The sequence below is a fragment of the Haemaphysalis longicornis genome, unplaced genomic scaffold (assembly GCF_048455015.1).
Source record: "Haemaphysalis longicornis isolate Haplotype H1 unplaced genomic scaffold, Haemaphysalis longicornis Haplotype H1 scaffold_2, whole genome shotgun sequence".
NCBI classification, from domain to species: Eukaryota; Metazoa; Arthropoda; class Arachnida; order Ixodida; family Ixodidae; genus Haemaphysalis; species Haemaphysalis longicornis.
In genome coordinates this window covers 284668867-284685520 of record NW_027526295.1, presented here as the reverse complement: position 1 = coordinate 284685520, position 16654 = coordinate 284668867, and the positions used below count along the sequence as shown (strand labels likewise).

The following is a 16654-nucleotide window of genomic DNA, read 5'->3' as shown; positions in this document are numbered from 1 at the left end:
CCCTTACCACTGGCCGAATGGCCGAAGGAAGAGTAAGATTTTGTAAGCTTTCCAAATCAACGTGAAAGTGAGCGATTGCATTAGGGAACCGTCGGTGTTACTGCTAGATAAGGAAATCGCATGCCTGACATGATTAGTATAGAAATCTTCACGCGGTGGATAAAAATGTCGGTGCAATATTAGCGAATTTTTTATATCCCTGCTTGCGTCAGAATTTTATTTCGCTCTAAGGTTTTTCTTCTTCTCCTTAAGCTTTTTATGTAAATTTCCCTGCAGAATTAAAATGCGCACAGTTGTTCGTCAGCGCCTGTGTTGCCTGTTTCTTCTATATAATCCCGCCTTGTGCGCTCTTTTTCTTTATCCTCATGCTCCATACTCCAAGGAGGCGTGATTTTGTGGGACTCACTCTTGTTTGATTATGGGGTTTAACCCGCAGAAGTTTCACAGGTGATGAGTTGTGCTGTAGTGGAGGGCCACGGATTAATTTTGACCTCCTGGGGATCTTTAAAGTGCGCTGAAATATTGAACAAATGGGGTTTTCGCTTTTCGTCTCCATTAGAAAAGCGGCCACCGAGGCCGGGAATCTAGCCCACGTCCTCGGGCTCAACAGCAAAACGATTTAGCCACTGAGCCATCGCGGCGGGTGGGAGGGCTCACCCTTATTTCAGTTGCCACTAATAATGGATGCGGTCAGCACACCAGGCCCGACTTTCTGCCTGACATTTGATGGCCATTGCAAAACCGTCAAGTCGTCGTACGGCCAGTCGCCGCCGCTTGGAAACGTATAAAAACGTGTAAACAGCGATCCGAAACCGCGACCTTCGCGCATGAAGGCAGCCGCCGCGCTTCTGGGCCTGCGTCTCATGTACTTCCACGCTCAATATGACCTGCAACAGTCGGTTTGTATTTGAAAGATAATATCACCAATACAGTTGCTTTTTTCATAAAAGTTGTCATGAGGTGTTTTTGCATTAGGATATGATGCACGTAACGTGTTCTTCATTTTCACCCCGGGCACAGAACGAAAGTCCTGTGAAGATATCTGCAAGTATGAGTGTTGCGGGTCATACTCAGCGCGGGTGTTCACGCAAGAAGGCGTGACGGACAGTCACGTGATAGTCGGGGCGGTGAGACAGGAGATGAATCTTCGCCTCCTTGTGAACACTCCTTTACAGCTGCGCCCAATTCTATCTCCCGCGCAACAACTACGACAACAACACCAAGAACAGTTTTTCGCACAATGGGGAACTGTGGCCCTTGCCTAAAAGGGACAACACAGGACAGGCAGGACAGGCAGGATAAGAGGATGATACACAGCAGACGCTTTTTCTATTCCTGTCCTTCTTCATCGTATCCTGTGTTGTCCTGTGCTACTCCTCATACATAAAGCAGGAAGTCATATAGGTGGAATTTATTTTGTGTGGAATTCATTAGGGAAGAAACGTCGTTTATTTGGCGTGGCCATGTTTGTAACAACTATTTTTTAATGTTTCTTTCTTTGTACAGAGCACGCTAATCCGGATTTCCGACATCGTGTCTTGCCATTACCGGAGCATAAGCAATTAGGTCAACAGAAGCTTACGCCTTTCGTTCCTTTTTACCGCACAGGGGATAATCCTGGGCTTCGCCAACGCTACGAGAGGGAAGATGACTTCAAGGGCCCCCAAAACAAGCAGGGCGGACTTGTCGCCCCGAATCTTAGATAGTCTTAGGAAGATTTGTAAACACCGTTCAGTGGAAATATTTTGCTACCATGCGCCCGTAAGGGGTCACTCGATATTCGCAATACTTACACACAGCTGTAATGAGATATTTGGCGCATGCTATCTGCCCTCGCCAGCCCAGTGTTACGCCGGTCATGTCCTGGGAATACTTTGCTAAGGTGTTTGCAACGTGTTTTTATTTTCCGACGTTTTCTTGGAATGGCACGAAAAATACATAAAATAATGGCATCTAAACAAACGGAAGCAAAATTGTTCTCTAAATGAAAATTTTTGTTCCCCATAAGTGAGTTTTTATATTGGGTGATTTTTAACAGGTGAAATATGATGGTACGCAATTGGTATACAAAATTGAAAAAAGTGAAGTAGATCCCCGTTATAACAAACACTGCTATAGCGAATTATCGATTCCATCGAACTAAATACGAAGTGTTGTTGGCCCCGCTTAATTTCAGGCGCACTTATTAATTTTATACAATTAACCGGAAGCCGCGAGAGGTGTGCACGATATCGGCTGGAAGGAAGAAATATTTGGTTTGCGCAAGGCACGAAACTCGATATCTAGCATTAAAAACCAAAATAAGTAAATTAGAAATAGTGCAACCATTTTTAATAGTTTGAAAAGCGGCAGTAGAAAAGGCCCTTCCGTTCGTGGACAATGTGGCAATGTTCGTCCTGCTAACTGCTGTGAAAGCCCACCGGACGAAGATCATATCCAATTTGAATAATTCAGAACGCAGGCATGTTTTGTCAAATGAACGTTGTTCTGTCATGATTTCACGTTCTCATTTACGGTACATTTATTTTGAAAGGCCACAAGTAGAAAGCTATCGGATTGCATTGTTTATAGTGATTCAAACTCTAGTATTAAGCGTTTTTTGTATAGGATTTTTGCGCGAGCCAGATTGCCGATTTGTTAAAGTCTATTTTTACTTCCGCGATTGCAGCGAATATCGGGTATAACGAAGTAATTTTCTGTCCAGATACTAATTCGCTATAACAAGGTACGACTGCATTATCAACAACAACAAAAAAAAACAATCTGGGAATGCTAGAGCGGGGATTGATTAAGACCACGCAAGTTGAGCCGTAACACTTCACCAGTGTTAGAAAACGTGCTGCCGTTTTTAAAGGGACACTGAAGTGAATTTGTCAAGCTCCCGTTATTGCTTGCACTGCGTAGACTGGCTCAAATTAGCACACTCTTCATCGTTTATCCGGTTGAGAAATCGGTAATTATTTTACAAAGCGCGAAAGAAGAAAAACTACCATGCGCGGTTTGCGGCGGCCGCACCAACTAAGGCTGTGACGTTGAGAGGAGGGGCGCCGTGATTGGACGATGCCCAAGGTTAGCAATCACACATGTTTCGGTTTCGGTTCTGTAAAACATAACCAATGGCTTTGTTGGATGGGCATTCTCAATATCTCAGTAATCATCGTACCGCGCTTCTGCCATGTTGTCGGCTGTAAAATGCACAAGATAAGCCTCCCAGGACGGCTTGTAGTCGTAGCATTCACTAGCCGAGACATACGCAGTGCATGAACGCCCTCCGCGTACCCGCAGACGCCCAAATGTCATGCGCTTTTCCCCCATATTTGGAGCTTGCCTCCCTCATGCCTGTATCGTAAAAAGCGTGTTCGCACCAGGCCAAGGGTCTGTTCATTCTGGCCTGTGCCCACTGCCTGCAAGCAGTCGGTGCTTATGGCAACAGCACGCCAACGAGAACTCGCTAGCGCGCCAGTGCCAGCCTGCGCGCGTTTTGTGAACTAGTTCGTGTAGCCATGAACGTTGCGGCCCCAAAAAAGGTGAACTCAATATAGAAAACATCGGCGGAAAACAAAAAAGTTAACTTACAAAAAAAAAAGCATGTACCCGCGGGGATTCGAACTCATGACTCGCAAAATATTTTCGGTAAATTCCGAGCGCCCCAGACCGCTAGGCCACGGAGCGGGACGCGAATGCCTTGCTAATATAGGGTATATATTGTACAACCGGTTTACACTTTTATTTAGTTTTGGCATTTCAAGCCGCTTAGGTGACTATTTGTTGTACTGCGATCGTGCAGTAAGCGTCGCCCGAGTTTCCACAGTAGCTCACGTCTAGCAATTGCATTTCGTAGACGGAAAAGCGTTCGCAGATGCGTAGTCGTGCTGCTGACCGCTGTGCTTGTTCGCCCAGCGCAAAAAAGTGCTTCCCGCGCCCTAGTTTTACGCTGTACGGTAAAAATATCAGTTGATTTTATTTGCTTAGTACCTATATTGACTTCGCTGACTCTTCTCTCGCCTTCAAGAGGCATTATATTTTCCTACTGGCGTACCAGTCAGCGAAGCGTCGCATGTGCAGCGCTTGTGTGAAGCGACCTTGACTTGGAGCTAGATACAGTGTACAAAAAAACCAAGTAAAGAAAGGCACATTCTTCCATTCACAAACGTGTCCTGGCTTCGTTTCAACTAAGCGAACGAATTGCGACCAAGCAATTTTTTTTTTAACCTCCTTGATTGCGACGACCCGCCGGCGGCCGGCGGACGAAACGCTGGGCCGACTGACCCTGTCGGCCGGGGAGCCGTGCAGTAGCGCAGCCGTGGCGCAGCCAATTGCCAGCTCATCCCCTCCTGACGTCACACGAAAACGCCACAGAAAATGGGCGAGCGTAAAGAGAGGAGGACAGCGTTTTCGAATTAGTTTTTCTACTAAATAAAATCGCGTAAACGCGCCTAGAGTGGTCGAAACATGGCCTGGGGACTCCGGACTACAATTTGCGCTAGTAATCCCGCAATGTTTACATATCGCTTCAGTGTCCCTTTAAAGCAAAGCTTTCTACCTACCCCCAAGGGTTCTTTCGCGACCATTGGTGTCAACAGAAAACTACCGCGAACAAATAAAAGAATTTACTGGCGCCGCCAGGAACCGAAGCTGGAACTAATAGAGTACCACAGCGAGAGCTCGTCCTCTTACCGATTTGGCTACGAGCCCACGCGGCGACGGGGAAGGCAGGTGGTGCACTCACCGAGCGCATCTACGGGTTTACCCCCTGCATTCTCGCTGAATGCCACGTGATAGCGTCACGTGACCTCTCGCGCCGATGTGCGCACCGCCCACGGCACGTCTAGCGGCCCTGCGCGCGCGCCTTGCGGGTGTGATAGATATTACAAAAATTAAAGGACGCTCACACCACCTGAAGGCATCTCCCTTCTAGTACGCAAATGTCCTAAGGCCTGTCACATCACGTAAAAATCACAGCTCCTTGTTGTCCGCCTTCACACCAAATGACACATCAAGGAACACATTCAAATACCCCTTGATGCCCAGCACAGAATGTAACTCCGCTTGATGTACTCCGTGGCTCTTGGCGACAAGAACTAAAGATTCTTCCTTTGCTTAAAAATATGAACCCCTCACACGACGGGGGTCGCCGACAAGGACGGGCGCAAGTGCTAGACCCCATCCACGGTGGGGATCTTGAAGTTGCCTACACAGACGCCCCCCAACATCGACAGCAGCAGTACGTCATCATCGTGGCTATCTCCAGAACCAACCTCCTTGCTTGTGTTGCACTCAACACCGAGGACATGAGGGCAGCAGATGAGGCAGCCATCACCTTGGCTCTCACTCAACCAGGAGTACGTAAGGTAGTAACCGATTCCCAACAAGCCTACCGGAATTACCAGTCGCGATTGGTGTCCCGACCTACAATGCGTGTGCTTAATAAAAACCACTCCCCACATGGTTCCGTTCACCTCATCTGGAAACCCGCTCACGCTTTTATAAAGAGCAACGAATACGCCAACCAAGCCTGCACTTTTACCCCCCGTGCTACGGAACTGCACGAGGACAGTAACCCGCTTGTCTCGTTTAAGGACACAACCAAGCATTATCACCTTCTGAGACAGACACTACCTTCGCCTTACCCTGACCTTTGCATAGAACAACAAACTACCCTACGGCTCATACAATCCGGCTCCTTCCCACACCCTTCGCGTCTTCACTTAATGCATCCGAATCACTACGACGATGAATGTAAATTTTGCTCAAAAGTAGGAACACTCTGCCACATAGTCGGGGTGTGCGACTGTGCCCTAAGCACCCTCGTCTCTTTCCGTCAACTACCGAACAAGAGCAATTGGAGATGCTGATGTCCATTCCCTCTCTGCCTACCCAGCTTCAGCTGGTGGACAGAGCACAGGCCGCGCTGACTGAATATGGGCTACAGGGAAGAAGGAACCACTCCCCTCGGCCCCACACTGGGCCGTTCAGAAATCTGAGTAGAAGTATTTCCTCGTCCACCTCCTTCTGCTCCTGCTCCCCCTTCGTCCCTGCCGCCTATCTCGTCGCCTCCGCCCGCCACGGCAGAGACACAGAATTGAGATCGTCTAACACTGGGTTTGAGCTTTAATTTTATAAAACAGTTTCCACTCACAACTCAACCAAGCACCGTTCATGCATCATACCTTAATTTAACATTACCAAGAATATCTCTTCGATGTAATAAAGGGTGTGGTTAAGTTCATTTCACTTCTCTCTGGTTTCACTATTTGCAGAGCTTCGTGAGTCACATGAGGGATGTTTGCGGGTGCCGTTTACAGCTTTGCTTTCCAACCACATTCACAGGGTGGATTGGCGCCAACTTTTTTTTTTCTTTCCGATTCCATTTAGGGCTGTTTCAATCGGCCGCAATTCGATGTCTTTCAATTCCTTGCAGTGCACAAAGTCAGTCGATGTTCACTCCTAGAACGGTTCAGTAGTTTGGTTCCATTCCTCTGAGTCACCAAGATATGGAACTAGGTCTTGCAGCTGTATAAAGCTACCGTCAAACGCAATCATAAGGGGACGGAATCAGACAAATTTGCAACTGCCGACACGTGCAATACGCGCCAACAGAGTCACGGGATTGTCGCGCAAAGCGCTCGGGGACATGTTGGCTGCGACGGCCACCACTGGGAATGCTACATTTCAATCCATGGCCGCTGGTTAAAGAGTGGCCGGGGAGGAGTTTTGCGCTATATTTGCCTTAGTGCACATTTGATACTTTGTAACACTTGGTAAAGTACTATCTCGGAGAGGTGTGTTGCTTTGCGGCCTAAAACCTTTTAAAAACTAACGCTTATACCAATAAATGCTGTAATCTAAGAGGATGGAAAACTCGCGCTTGCAAGCTTTTGAGCAGCGGGCATTAGGCATTAAAAGGAACGTGTTTAAGGCGCCAAAAATAGGCTCGCAAAATAACGTGTTAGGCCTCCATCCAGCGTCGTAAATATAGGCACCATAAGCTTTTACATTAATGCAAATAATTTCAAACGAAGACATTCGCGACGTGTATCCACGACCGAAAACCAAAAATTTTCTTGTGTATAATAGCACAAAGGCGCCAACATTTGTACGTAGCCGGTCCATTGTCTCATGAAACTTCTGGACTTATGGCGATCCATTATCTTTATTCAGCAAGCGCACTGCTCACATTCATGTTCAATAGTCCCTGTGTCGCTTAAGCGTCGTGTACAGTGTAAGCGCTAGTGACAGACTCCAAGCGCCGAGCTTCCTTCATGGTTTCCGCTCAATTTATTTGCCATCTTCGTCTTCGTCTTCTTATCTCACCCGTTCATCATCAGCACATCGTCGTTTGGACGCACGATTCTTATTATCATCATCATGGTTCGAGGTCCCTTCTCGGGTTCGGGCTGCTGCTTGCCGAATAAAGGGCCATCTAGCCTTCAACCAAGCCTTCTCACCGAAGCCTCTCAATAGTTACACAGGCATGAAAAAGATCACTTGACAGCTGGTTAAAAAAACACTGATTAAAAAATGGTCTACTTTATGTCTGCGTGGTGCACCTTATTTATTACACAAGAAAAATCGACACAAGTAATAAACGATAGAGAGACGACAATTTATGAAGAAATTTATATGCCTTACATTATGACTGTTCCGTACAGCTGTGGTATTTTCCTCATCTACAATGATATTATTCGAATTCTACAGGCAAGACGTTTCAGCACTGTCAGATGTACTTCCTCAAATTTGAAGAGCATACTTCAAGAGGTGTTTAGCTGCCGACCAGATTTTTAGTGGAAAAGCGTGTTTGACAGCCCGGCGGTAGTGCGATAGTTACGCGGGAGAGAAAGCAGCTGCGGAGTGATGTTTCTCCGTTGCGCCTTCAATGTAGGAATGATCTTTTAAAGGCGTGTTCGGTGAACAACCGTTTCGTTGAAAATGGTTGGATTTGGGTATCCTTCTAGAAACGACGACTATGCGACAGTGCACGTTTGGATTAATTCGTTTGGAGAGCGAAGAATCACTGTGCAAATTGTCGAAACAATAGCGAATTTAAATTGTGCCTCTTGTTTCTGAGAATGTGCGTCCCATGCCACTGGTGCTAGTTGTTGTTGTTTTCCCGGAGTTGGTTGAACTAGAATACTAGGTCAACCATAAATATGTTGAACAGTAATGCTGCCCCGTAACATGAATAAAATCTCAAATTGCACTCGAAAGCGAAACTTGAGGCTAATTGGTATTCATATCGGCGCCATTCCTAAAAATTGGCTTTTATAGGCATTATGGAACCTAACGCACAAACGCCAAAATAGGCATTTATAGGCACTATATAACGTCATAAAAGTCCCTAACCTTTAGTTCATGCTTATAATATCAAGTTGGGGCGATATGAGCGCAAGGAATAAAATAGGCATTTACCTGAAGTTCAGCTTCTACTTATGAGCCGCAAATATTTGCTCGAATGTTAAAGAATATTTCTGTAAGCGAAGCTTAGATGTACGATATGTGTTGAAACGAAGAGAAAGATGCCCACGTCCGTGATGTAATCCCCGATGATGCGGTAGAAACAATGCACAATCCTTCTGTCTTCTCCATATCCTTAAGGTACTGAAAACTAATATAGTTCATCCCTTGTCGGCAAGTTCGAGGCAAAGCAAAAGGTAAACGTACAGGAGTAGTAAATAGCGCGGCGGTAACCACTCGCGGCTTCAGAGCGTAGATAAAAACATCAATGGCGCCCTGGCAGGCTTTAAAAGCCACATTGCGCTTCCGACGAGCACTTCGAAGTATTAGTGCGGTGCAGTACGCTTACATTAGGCTGTACGCCCGATGCGTGACAGGGTTAGAATCTGGCGTCCCGCTTCCATTCTTGCTTCAAGGGCATTCCTATCTGAAAGATGGGCTTCGAAAATATACTGGATTAAGAGTGGGCCTTTCAGCTTCATCATCCACCATGAGATTGGCTGTAAGAGCTGCAAAACGGCATTCGAAGACGAAAGCTGTAAACGGCATTCGAAGAGCTATAGAGCGGCAAATTCTGCTTGAGCTCAGGGACACAAAGATGTTCTAAGTACTCCTCACTGTAGGCGGCGAAAACGCCTGTGATTTTTATATCGTCGTTAGGCACTTACATGACACAGGCGAGAGATGCACAGTTAAACGATGTTTATTGAGCTGCTATGATAGGGAGTGCGATTGGCGTAACGTTGGTCCTATTTTAGCATAGTCTAAGAAAAGTTAGTCTGTGGACCTTTTGTCATGGGCTGTCAGGCAAACGAAAGGCATATTATAGAAAGGCCGCTCCTTTCAATGCACCGCAGACTGCAGTGGTCACATCACCTTTTGGTTATCAATTAGAACGCGTAGAGTCTCGGAGAAGGTGTGTTATAGGGTCCACTTTACTACTGATCGACGGGTGATAAAGAGCTGCTCACGATAACATTGCTTCTTCCACATGCAGGCCAAGCTGCTGAAGGCATCGAGTGCAGCGGGGGGTCGGCAGGCCGCAGAAAAAGCTGTCGCCCGCGACTGCGCCGCTCGGACATGCGCCAGATTCTGCGGGCGCGGAACCGGGTGCTTCGGATGACCATTGTGATCATCCTGGCCTTCTTCTTGTGCTGGACTCCGTACGTGACCATGGTGCTGTGGTACCAGATCGATCCCAGTGGCGCCGGGGACGTCAATGACTACCTCCAGTCGTCGCTGTTCATGTTCGCAGTCTCGAACTCATGCGTCAACCCGCTCGTGTACAGCAGCTACACTAATAGCTTGAAGCGCATCTTGACACAGGTAGGAGGCGCTGTTTGCGCGTGTGTGAAATTCAGAAACACCTTGACAAAAAATTGATACACATTTGAAGAGCCGGCATAAAAAATGTTAGATGCGTGTCTTTCAACCCTAACCTGTGGCGCCATCGATTAAAGAAACCCCGAGGGTCGACGACAGTTTAGCTCAAGTTGGAAAGCAAAGTGCAGTTAGGCGGACTTCCTAGTGCCAAGTATGGATCATCGATAACAGATGGAGGACAAAGCCAAGTAAAGAGTGTGCGGCTACCCAGAAGCCGAGAGAATTTGAAGACTAAGCAGGAATTTGCCTGTCGAAGGGCAGTTGATGGACCATGCGTCGAGAAGGATACAGAATAACGAAAAAAAGCTTACAAACAATCCCTTTCTTAAATAAAATATTCCGGGTGAAACTTTCGCAGGTAAAAAAGTGGAGGAACAACCAGTAAAAGAAATAACAAGGGTGATGGGCCTGCAAGCTAGAGTAAGACTGCGCCCACCTCCCCGCCAGGTGAACCCTGTGTAGATGCGACGCATCGTGGGGTTCACTTGGTGTTTCCGTTGTATTGATTCTAAAATCACGTGAAACGTGTCGGGAACGCGTATGATTATTATGTTTTATTATTATTATTATGTTTTATTGGCCAATCTTGGTCAATCTCTCGAAGTGGTATGCTTGGGGCTTTGCTGTCGCAACGACCTTTACTCCATCATTGTTGCTGTAAGTGGGAGCTTCTTTTATTGCAAGTGTTAATCATTGCCCAATCATGCGTTGTATCAGTAGCATCTTGTCGTAGTTTGAATGAGTGAAAGATATAAGGAGCGTTCGTAGCATTTGATTCTGTCTCGGTTTTGTTGCGCAGTGGGAAAAGCACCATGTACCTCGCGTTCCGCCCACAGGGTCGTGGGATCGAAACAGGGCGCCGCTATCTATTATTATTTTTTATAGTGTAGGTGGGGGGGGTGTGGACGGACAACAACGCCGTATGGAGGGACAAGGCGAGTGAATGAGATGCAGTCGCATCTAAAAGGAATTGTCAATGAAGGAAGGAAGGAAGTAAACTTTATTTTCCTGAGCACCCTTAGTCCAGGGCGCCGTCTTGGGAAGCCGTGGCCATGGCTTCCTCCGCTCTGGACGTCAGCAGGAGCTGTGTCGCAGCGCTGGGGTCAGCCAGACTTGCCTCCCAGGATGCTAGAGTTGGCAAGAAGTGCATGATGTATTGAAGTAATAGAAGCGGCAGGAAAGGAGCCGATAACGGTATTGGTGTCAGACGTTACTCGAGTAGAAAACAACAAAAGGAGCAAAAAAATTGCGAATCCCAAGGGTGCGGACGTGAATCGTCTTGCCCTAATACTTTCTTTACGTTATGTGTGTTTCCTTCGATTACTCTGTACAGATTCACAGACAAACAGAGGCCGATGTAGCCCGCTTGCTTCTTTCCCACCCCCGCGGCTTCCACGCAGGTTTGCTGCTGGCTGCGCCAGATACGCGGAAGGTGCTGTCTACTGTACGCCAAGGCACCCGCGTCGTTTCAGCGGTCCCAGCTCGGCGCTCGGCCGCAAGCGCCCAAGGTGCTGCTCGTAGAACCTGTTGATGGCAACAAACAGGTCCGCTTGCTGTGCTCGTTGCCGGATAGAGCGGGTGATGATCCTGAGATCCGTCCGTCCAGGCAAACGGCGTGCACTGGTGCTTCCATTCCGATTGAAAATGGCGGCGTTAGCTCTTCCCTGCCTTGGAGGTGTGACATCACCGGTCAGGATTCCAGGATCCATTCCGTGAACCTGCGACACAGCATCGGCTCGGACCACCAGTGGTGGTGCAGTGACCAAGTGCGTGGCGTCCGGAAGAGCCAGCACAGCCTTTGATGAGCTCAAGGAGTGACATTCGCTCGGCTTAGATCTGCCTTTTCCAGCGTCTGCTAGCTAAGAACAAATCCTCAAAGTTTGGTTCTTTGACAGAACCATTGGTACACAGTCTATCAGTGCGTTTGGAGTGTTGGATGCATGCTCAAGAAGTATCGCTATCGGCTTGTAAGCGTTCGAGTAAAATGCCAGCCTGTTGAAATACCTATTGCGTGTTCTGGCGTCACCCAGTGCCCTGATGTGGTTGCATAGCTGCTAACGCCAGCATATAAAGGGCAAAACGTTTCAACGCAGCCTACAAAATGATGTTTAGTTGGACTGATGTTTTTTTTAAGAAGGCGTAATGCAGTATTGCAAGTACATTTTTCCGGCATAAGATCTCTTTACGTGACTGATCATCCCTAGCTTTGTGGGTGGGTGAAGTAGCTTCCCTTGATGTATTATGGTGCATTCGTGTAAGGAAACACGGGAGCATTACTCATTTATGATCGAGCACAGAATGTGAATACTATGTGTTCAACACCAATCACACCACTGAACGCGTTATTCTCGAAGGATGGCAGGATAAGTATTTATGTATTCACTTTATGCATTGTGATTTATGCATTGGCTTTTAGAAAGTTTCGCAATCAGAAAAGTGTGCGACGAAAATACCTCGTATCTCGTTTCGGCATTCGTATAAAACAGTTTGGTCTAGAAAAGCTGCAGTGCACGATAGCAAATAGCTGGGGCGGTTTATGGACTAATGAAGAAATCAAACTGTGAAAAATATAATAAAGTTCAAACGTGTCGCGAACTGGGCCAGTTGGTACAGATTCATAGTGGTGAAACAGCGCTCAAAAACCAGGACAGAAAGAAGAGGATAACAACACGAGCGCTGACTAACAACTGAAGTGTTTATTACACAAGGGAAAAATATATAAGAACGTGTGTGACAATAACATCTTGACATTATCTCACAAGTGCACAGATCAACCAGTCATACAACATCTGTCCAGATAGTCTACTTCGCAGTCCAGTAGCGATATGGACGGGCAACTAACACAATCTTTTGAATTTTTTTCATATAAAAAGCTTCCGCTATCTCCCTTGTTCTCCTATCTTTGTGAGTCATCAAGACTGTAGTTTTATTAAGCGAAGGATAGCAGCCGCACATTTTACAGTGAGATGATAAATGTGACGTAGGCGTGCCCTTGAGGGTGTTTCGATGTTCGCGCAAGCGCTCATTGAGGCATCGCCCCGTTTGCCCGATGTATTCCTTTTGCATTTCAAAGGAATGCAGTACACGACATTGGATCGGCATTCAACAAACTGAGCCTTGTGCTTAACACCACACCCGTTCCTTTGGGAATCACCTTTCCTGGGTAGCTTATTGTCGATTCTGGGTATAAGCCTCTGCAATTTATTCTTAGCCGAGAATACCACGTCAACATCAAACCTGCCTGCTATCTTTTTCATTCTATGCGAAATTGCATGAAGATAGGGTATAACAGTACACCGCTTCCGCGATTATTTTTCAATAGCACATCTTCCGTGCTGCCTTAACTTTGTTAACACCTTTTTTGCAGCAAACACAAGGGTATGATCTGAGAAGCCAGCGTTTTTCAATCTATCTATCTGATTCGCAAAACTAGGTGTTAACAAAGTTAAGGCAGCACGGAAGATATGCTATTGAAAAAGAATCGCGGAAGCGGTGTACTGTTATACCCTATCTTCATGCAATTTCGCATAGAATGAAAAAGATAGCAGGCAGGTTTGATGTTGACGTGGTATTCTCGGCGAAGAATAAATTGGAGAGGCTTATACCCAGAATCGACAATAAGCTATCAAGGAAAGGTGTTTCCCAAAGGAAGGGGTGTGGTGTTAAGCACAAGGCTCAGTTTGTTGAATGCCGATCCAATGTCGTGTACTGCATTCCTTTGAAACTCAAAAGGAAGTACTTAGCTATCGGGAAATAACTGAGCATTACCACCTCGCCCGCCGCATATTCCCGCCGGCTCATCCTACCCTCTCTCACTCTGAAGAACGCTTATGGCGCCTCATTCAAACAAACACTTTGCCCTGTCGTGCCAAACTGCACCTAATTTATCCAACACTGTATCAGTCCCCCAACTGCCCCGCATGTGGCTTGAAAGACACCATCATCCATACCATGTGGGCATGCAACAACGACCCCTTCCCATTAATCCGTACCACCGAGCAATGGGAGGCGGCGCTGGGTAGCTCCGACCCGCAGATGCAAACAAGTCTGACGGAACGGGCTGCCTTGGTCACCGGCAAACTGCAACTAGCGGTCACCGCCCCCTCCTAACTACGTATCGCAATAAAGTTTATTTCTCTCTCTCTCTCTCTCTCTCTCTCTCTCTCTCTCTCTCTCTCTCTCTCTCCCTCCAGCACGAATGACACCCACAGAAAAAATTAGCGCCAATCCACCCTGTGAATGTGATTGGAAAGCAAAGCTGTAAACGGCACCCACAAGGATTACCCATGCGACGTCACTTCAATTACCTCACGTGCGTTTCTCTACAAATAGGGAAACCAGAGAGAAGTGAAATGCACTTAACCACACCCTCTATTACTTCAGAGATATTCTTGGTAAGGTTAAATTAATGCATAATACATGGACGGTGGTTAGTTGAGTTGTATTGGTGTAGCACATGAGTGGAAATTCTTTTTTTAGAAAATTAAATCTAAAACCCGGTGTTAGACGATCTCATTTCTCCGTCTCTGCCATCGCCGACGGAGGCGACGAGATCGGCGGCAGAGACGAAGGAGAAGCAGGAGGAAGAGGAGGAGGTGGAGGAGGAAATACTTCTATTCAGATTTCTGAGCGGCCCATAGTGTAGCCCAGCGGAGTGGTTCCTTCTTCACTATAGCCCATACTCAGTCCTCCGCGCCGCCTGTGCTATGCTCACCAGCCGAAGCTGGGTAAGCAGAGAGGGGCTGGACAGCAGCATTCCCCATTGATCTTGTTGGGTAGTTGACGGAAAGAGAGGAGGATACTCAGGGCTGATGTCGTAATCCCCGATTATGTGGCAGAGTGTTCCTACTTCTGAAAAAAATTTAGATTCAGCGTCGTGGCGATTCGGGTGCATTAAGAGAAGACGCATCGGGTGTGGGAAGGAGCCGGATTGTATGAGCAGTAGGATAGTTTGTTATTCTCTGGAAAGGTCAGGGTAAGGCGAAGGTAGGGTCTGTCTCAGAAGGCGATAATGCTAGGTTATGTCCCAGAACGAGACAAGCGGGTGAAGGTCCTCGGGAAGCTGCATAGCAGGGGGGGGGGGGGGGGGGGGTAAAAGTGCAGGCTTGGTGGGCGTATTCGTTGCCCTCCATGGAAGCGTGAGCGGATGTCCAGGGGAGCTGAATGGAACCATTTGAGGAGTGGTTAGTGGTTTTTAGCACAGGCAGTGCAGGTCGGGACACCAAACCCGACTGGTAATTCCGGTAGGCTTGTAGGGAATCGGTGACTACCTTGCGAACCCCTGGTTGAGTGAGAGCCAGTGCGATGGCTGCCTCTTTTGCTGCCGTCATGTCTTCGGTCTTGAGTGAGGCACAAGTAAGGAGGCTGGTTCTAGAGGCAGCCACGATGATGGCATACTGCTGCCCGCGATATTGAGAGGCGTCTGTGTAGATAACTGCATCATCCCCACCGAGGGTGGTGTTGAACGCGAAAGCCCGTGCTTGTCGGTGACCCTCGTCGTGTGAGGAGTCCATATTTCTATAAGCAAAGGGAGCATATTTAGTTCTTGTCGCCAAAAGTCTAGGAGTACATCAAGCGGAGTGAAGTTCTGTGCTGCCCAGGTGAAGGATGGGGCGACCTGCCGCAGTTATGCTCATTTGGAGCTTCTCGATAAAAATTTGACCCTCTTTCAGCTCTTCCAGCATGTAAAAGCCCCATGCTAAGCAGCCTCTCTGTGGACGCTCTCAGGGGAAGACCAATGGCCTGCTCAACCACCTTTCTAACCATTATATAAAGCATCTTGATGTCCTCTTTGCCGAGAAGAAGACAGGGGGTTGACGTAAGCGATTCGCGAGAGAACAAAAGCTTGAAATAATCGAAAGGTATCGGATCCCTTGAGGCCTCGCGTCTAGGTGGCAACTTCCCTGATCATTTGTATGATTTCATTCATGCTGTGTTTCAGGCGCTGCAACGATACGTCAGTCTTGGTGTCGGCCTGGAGATGTAGGCCCAGGATCTTGATGCTGGGGATTGGGGTGATGGCCTGGCCATCAAGGAGTATTTGAATGTGTTGCTTTAGGTGTCGTTTGGCGTGAGGGAGGACGACAAGGAGCTGAGATGTCTTACGTGAGCACTGGAAGCCACAGGCTTTAGCACATTGGCGTACTAGAAGTGAGATGCCATGGTTTGGTGTGAGCTTCCGTTAATCGCTATTACGTGGCCTTCAGTGAGAATGCAGGGTTTAAACCCGTAGATGTGCTTTGTGAGTGCCCCACTTGTCTTCACTGCCACCGCGTGGGGTCGTAGCTAAATCGGTAAGACAACGGGCTCTGGCTTTGTTACTCTGTTTATTCCAGTTTCGATTCCTGGCGGTGCCAGTAAATTCTTTTATTTGTCCATGGGAGTTTTCTGTTGACACCAACGGTCGCAAAAGAACCCTTTGGGGGTAGAGGTAGAAAGATTTGCTTTAAAAACTACGCCCGACGGTGAAATACATAATACATAGTAATCGGATCATCATGCATACACGAAATGAAGCTATTGAAATATACAGCGATTAAAATGAACGTGGCACCATAAGAAATAAACAAATAAATAAGTAAACAAAAATATAAATTCTTTTTTAACGTGCTCAGGAACAGCGAGCGGGCCTTTGTGCAGGCGCACGAAAAAAACAGGGAATGTAAGATGCCCACACCTCACAAGTAATGCAATTAAAGGACAGCGTTGCTGACACACACGCACACGAAAATTAGACACTGTTGTACACCGGAATATACATGCACCCGCAGAAAATACAAACACACACACATACACACAAACACAAGCACAGTGCCTT

The 16654-nt window shown here is 47.2% G+C and overlaps 1 protein-coding gene across 1 annotated transcript in view; it reads left to right on the top strand.

Annotated features, from left to right (window-relative positions):
• LOC144170772 (adipokinetic hormone/corazonin-related peptide receptor variant I-like) overlaps positions 1–11822 on the top strand; it is a 177473-nt gene extending 165651 nt beyond the window's left edge. The window contains exons 3-4 of the mRNA XM_077700762.1: positions 9452–9780; positions 11238–11822. Of these exons, the coding sequence (XP_077556888.1) occupies positions 9452–9780; positions 11238–11639 (731 nt within the window). The 3' untranslated portion in view covers positions 11640–11822. The remainder of the gene's footprint in view (positions 1–9451; positions 9781–11237) is intronic.
• Positions 11823–16654: the final 4832 nt, after the last annotated feature.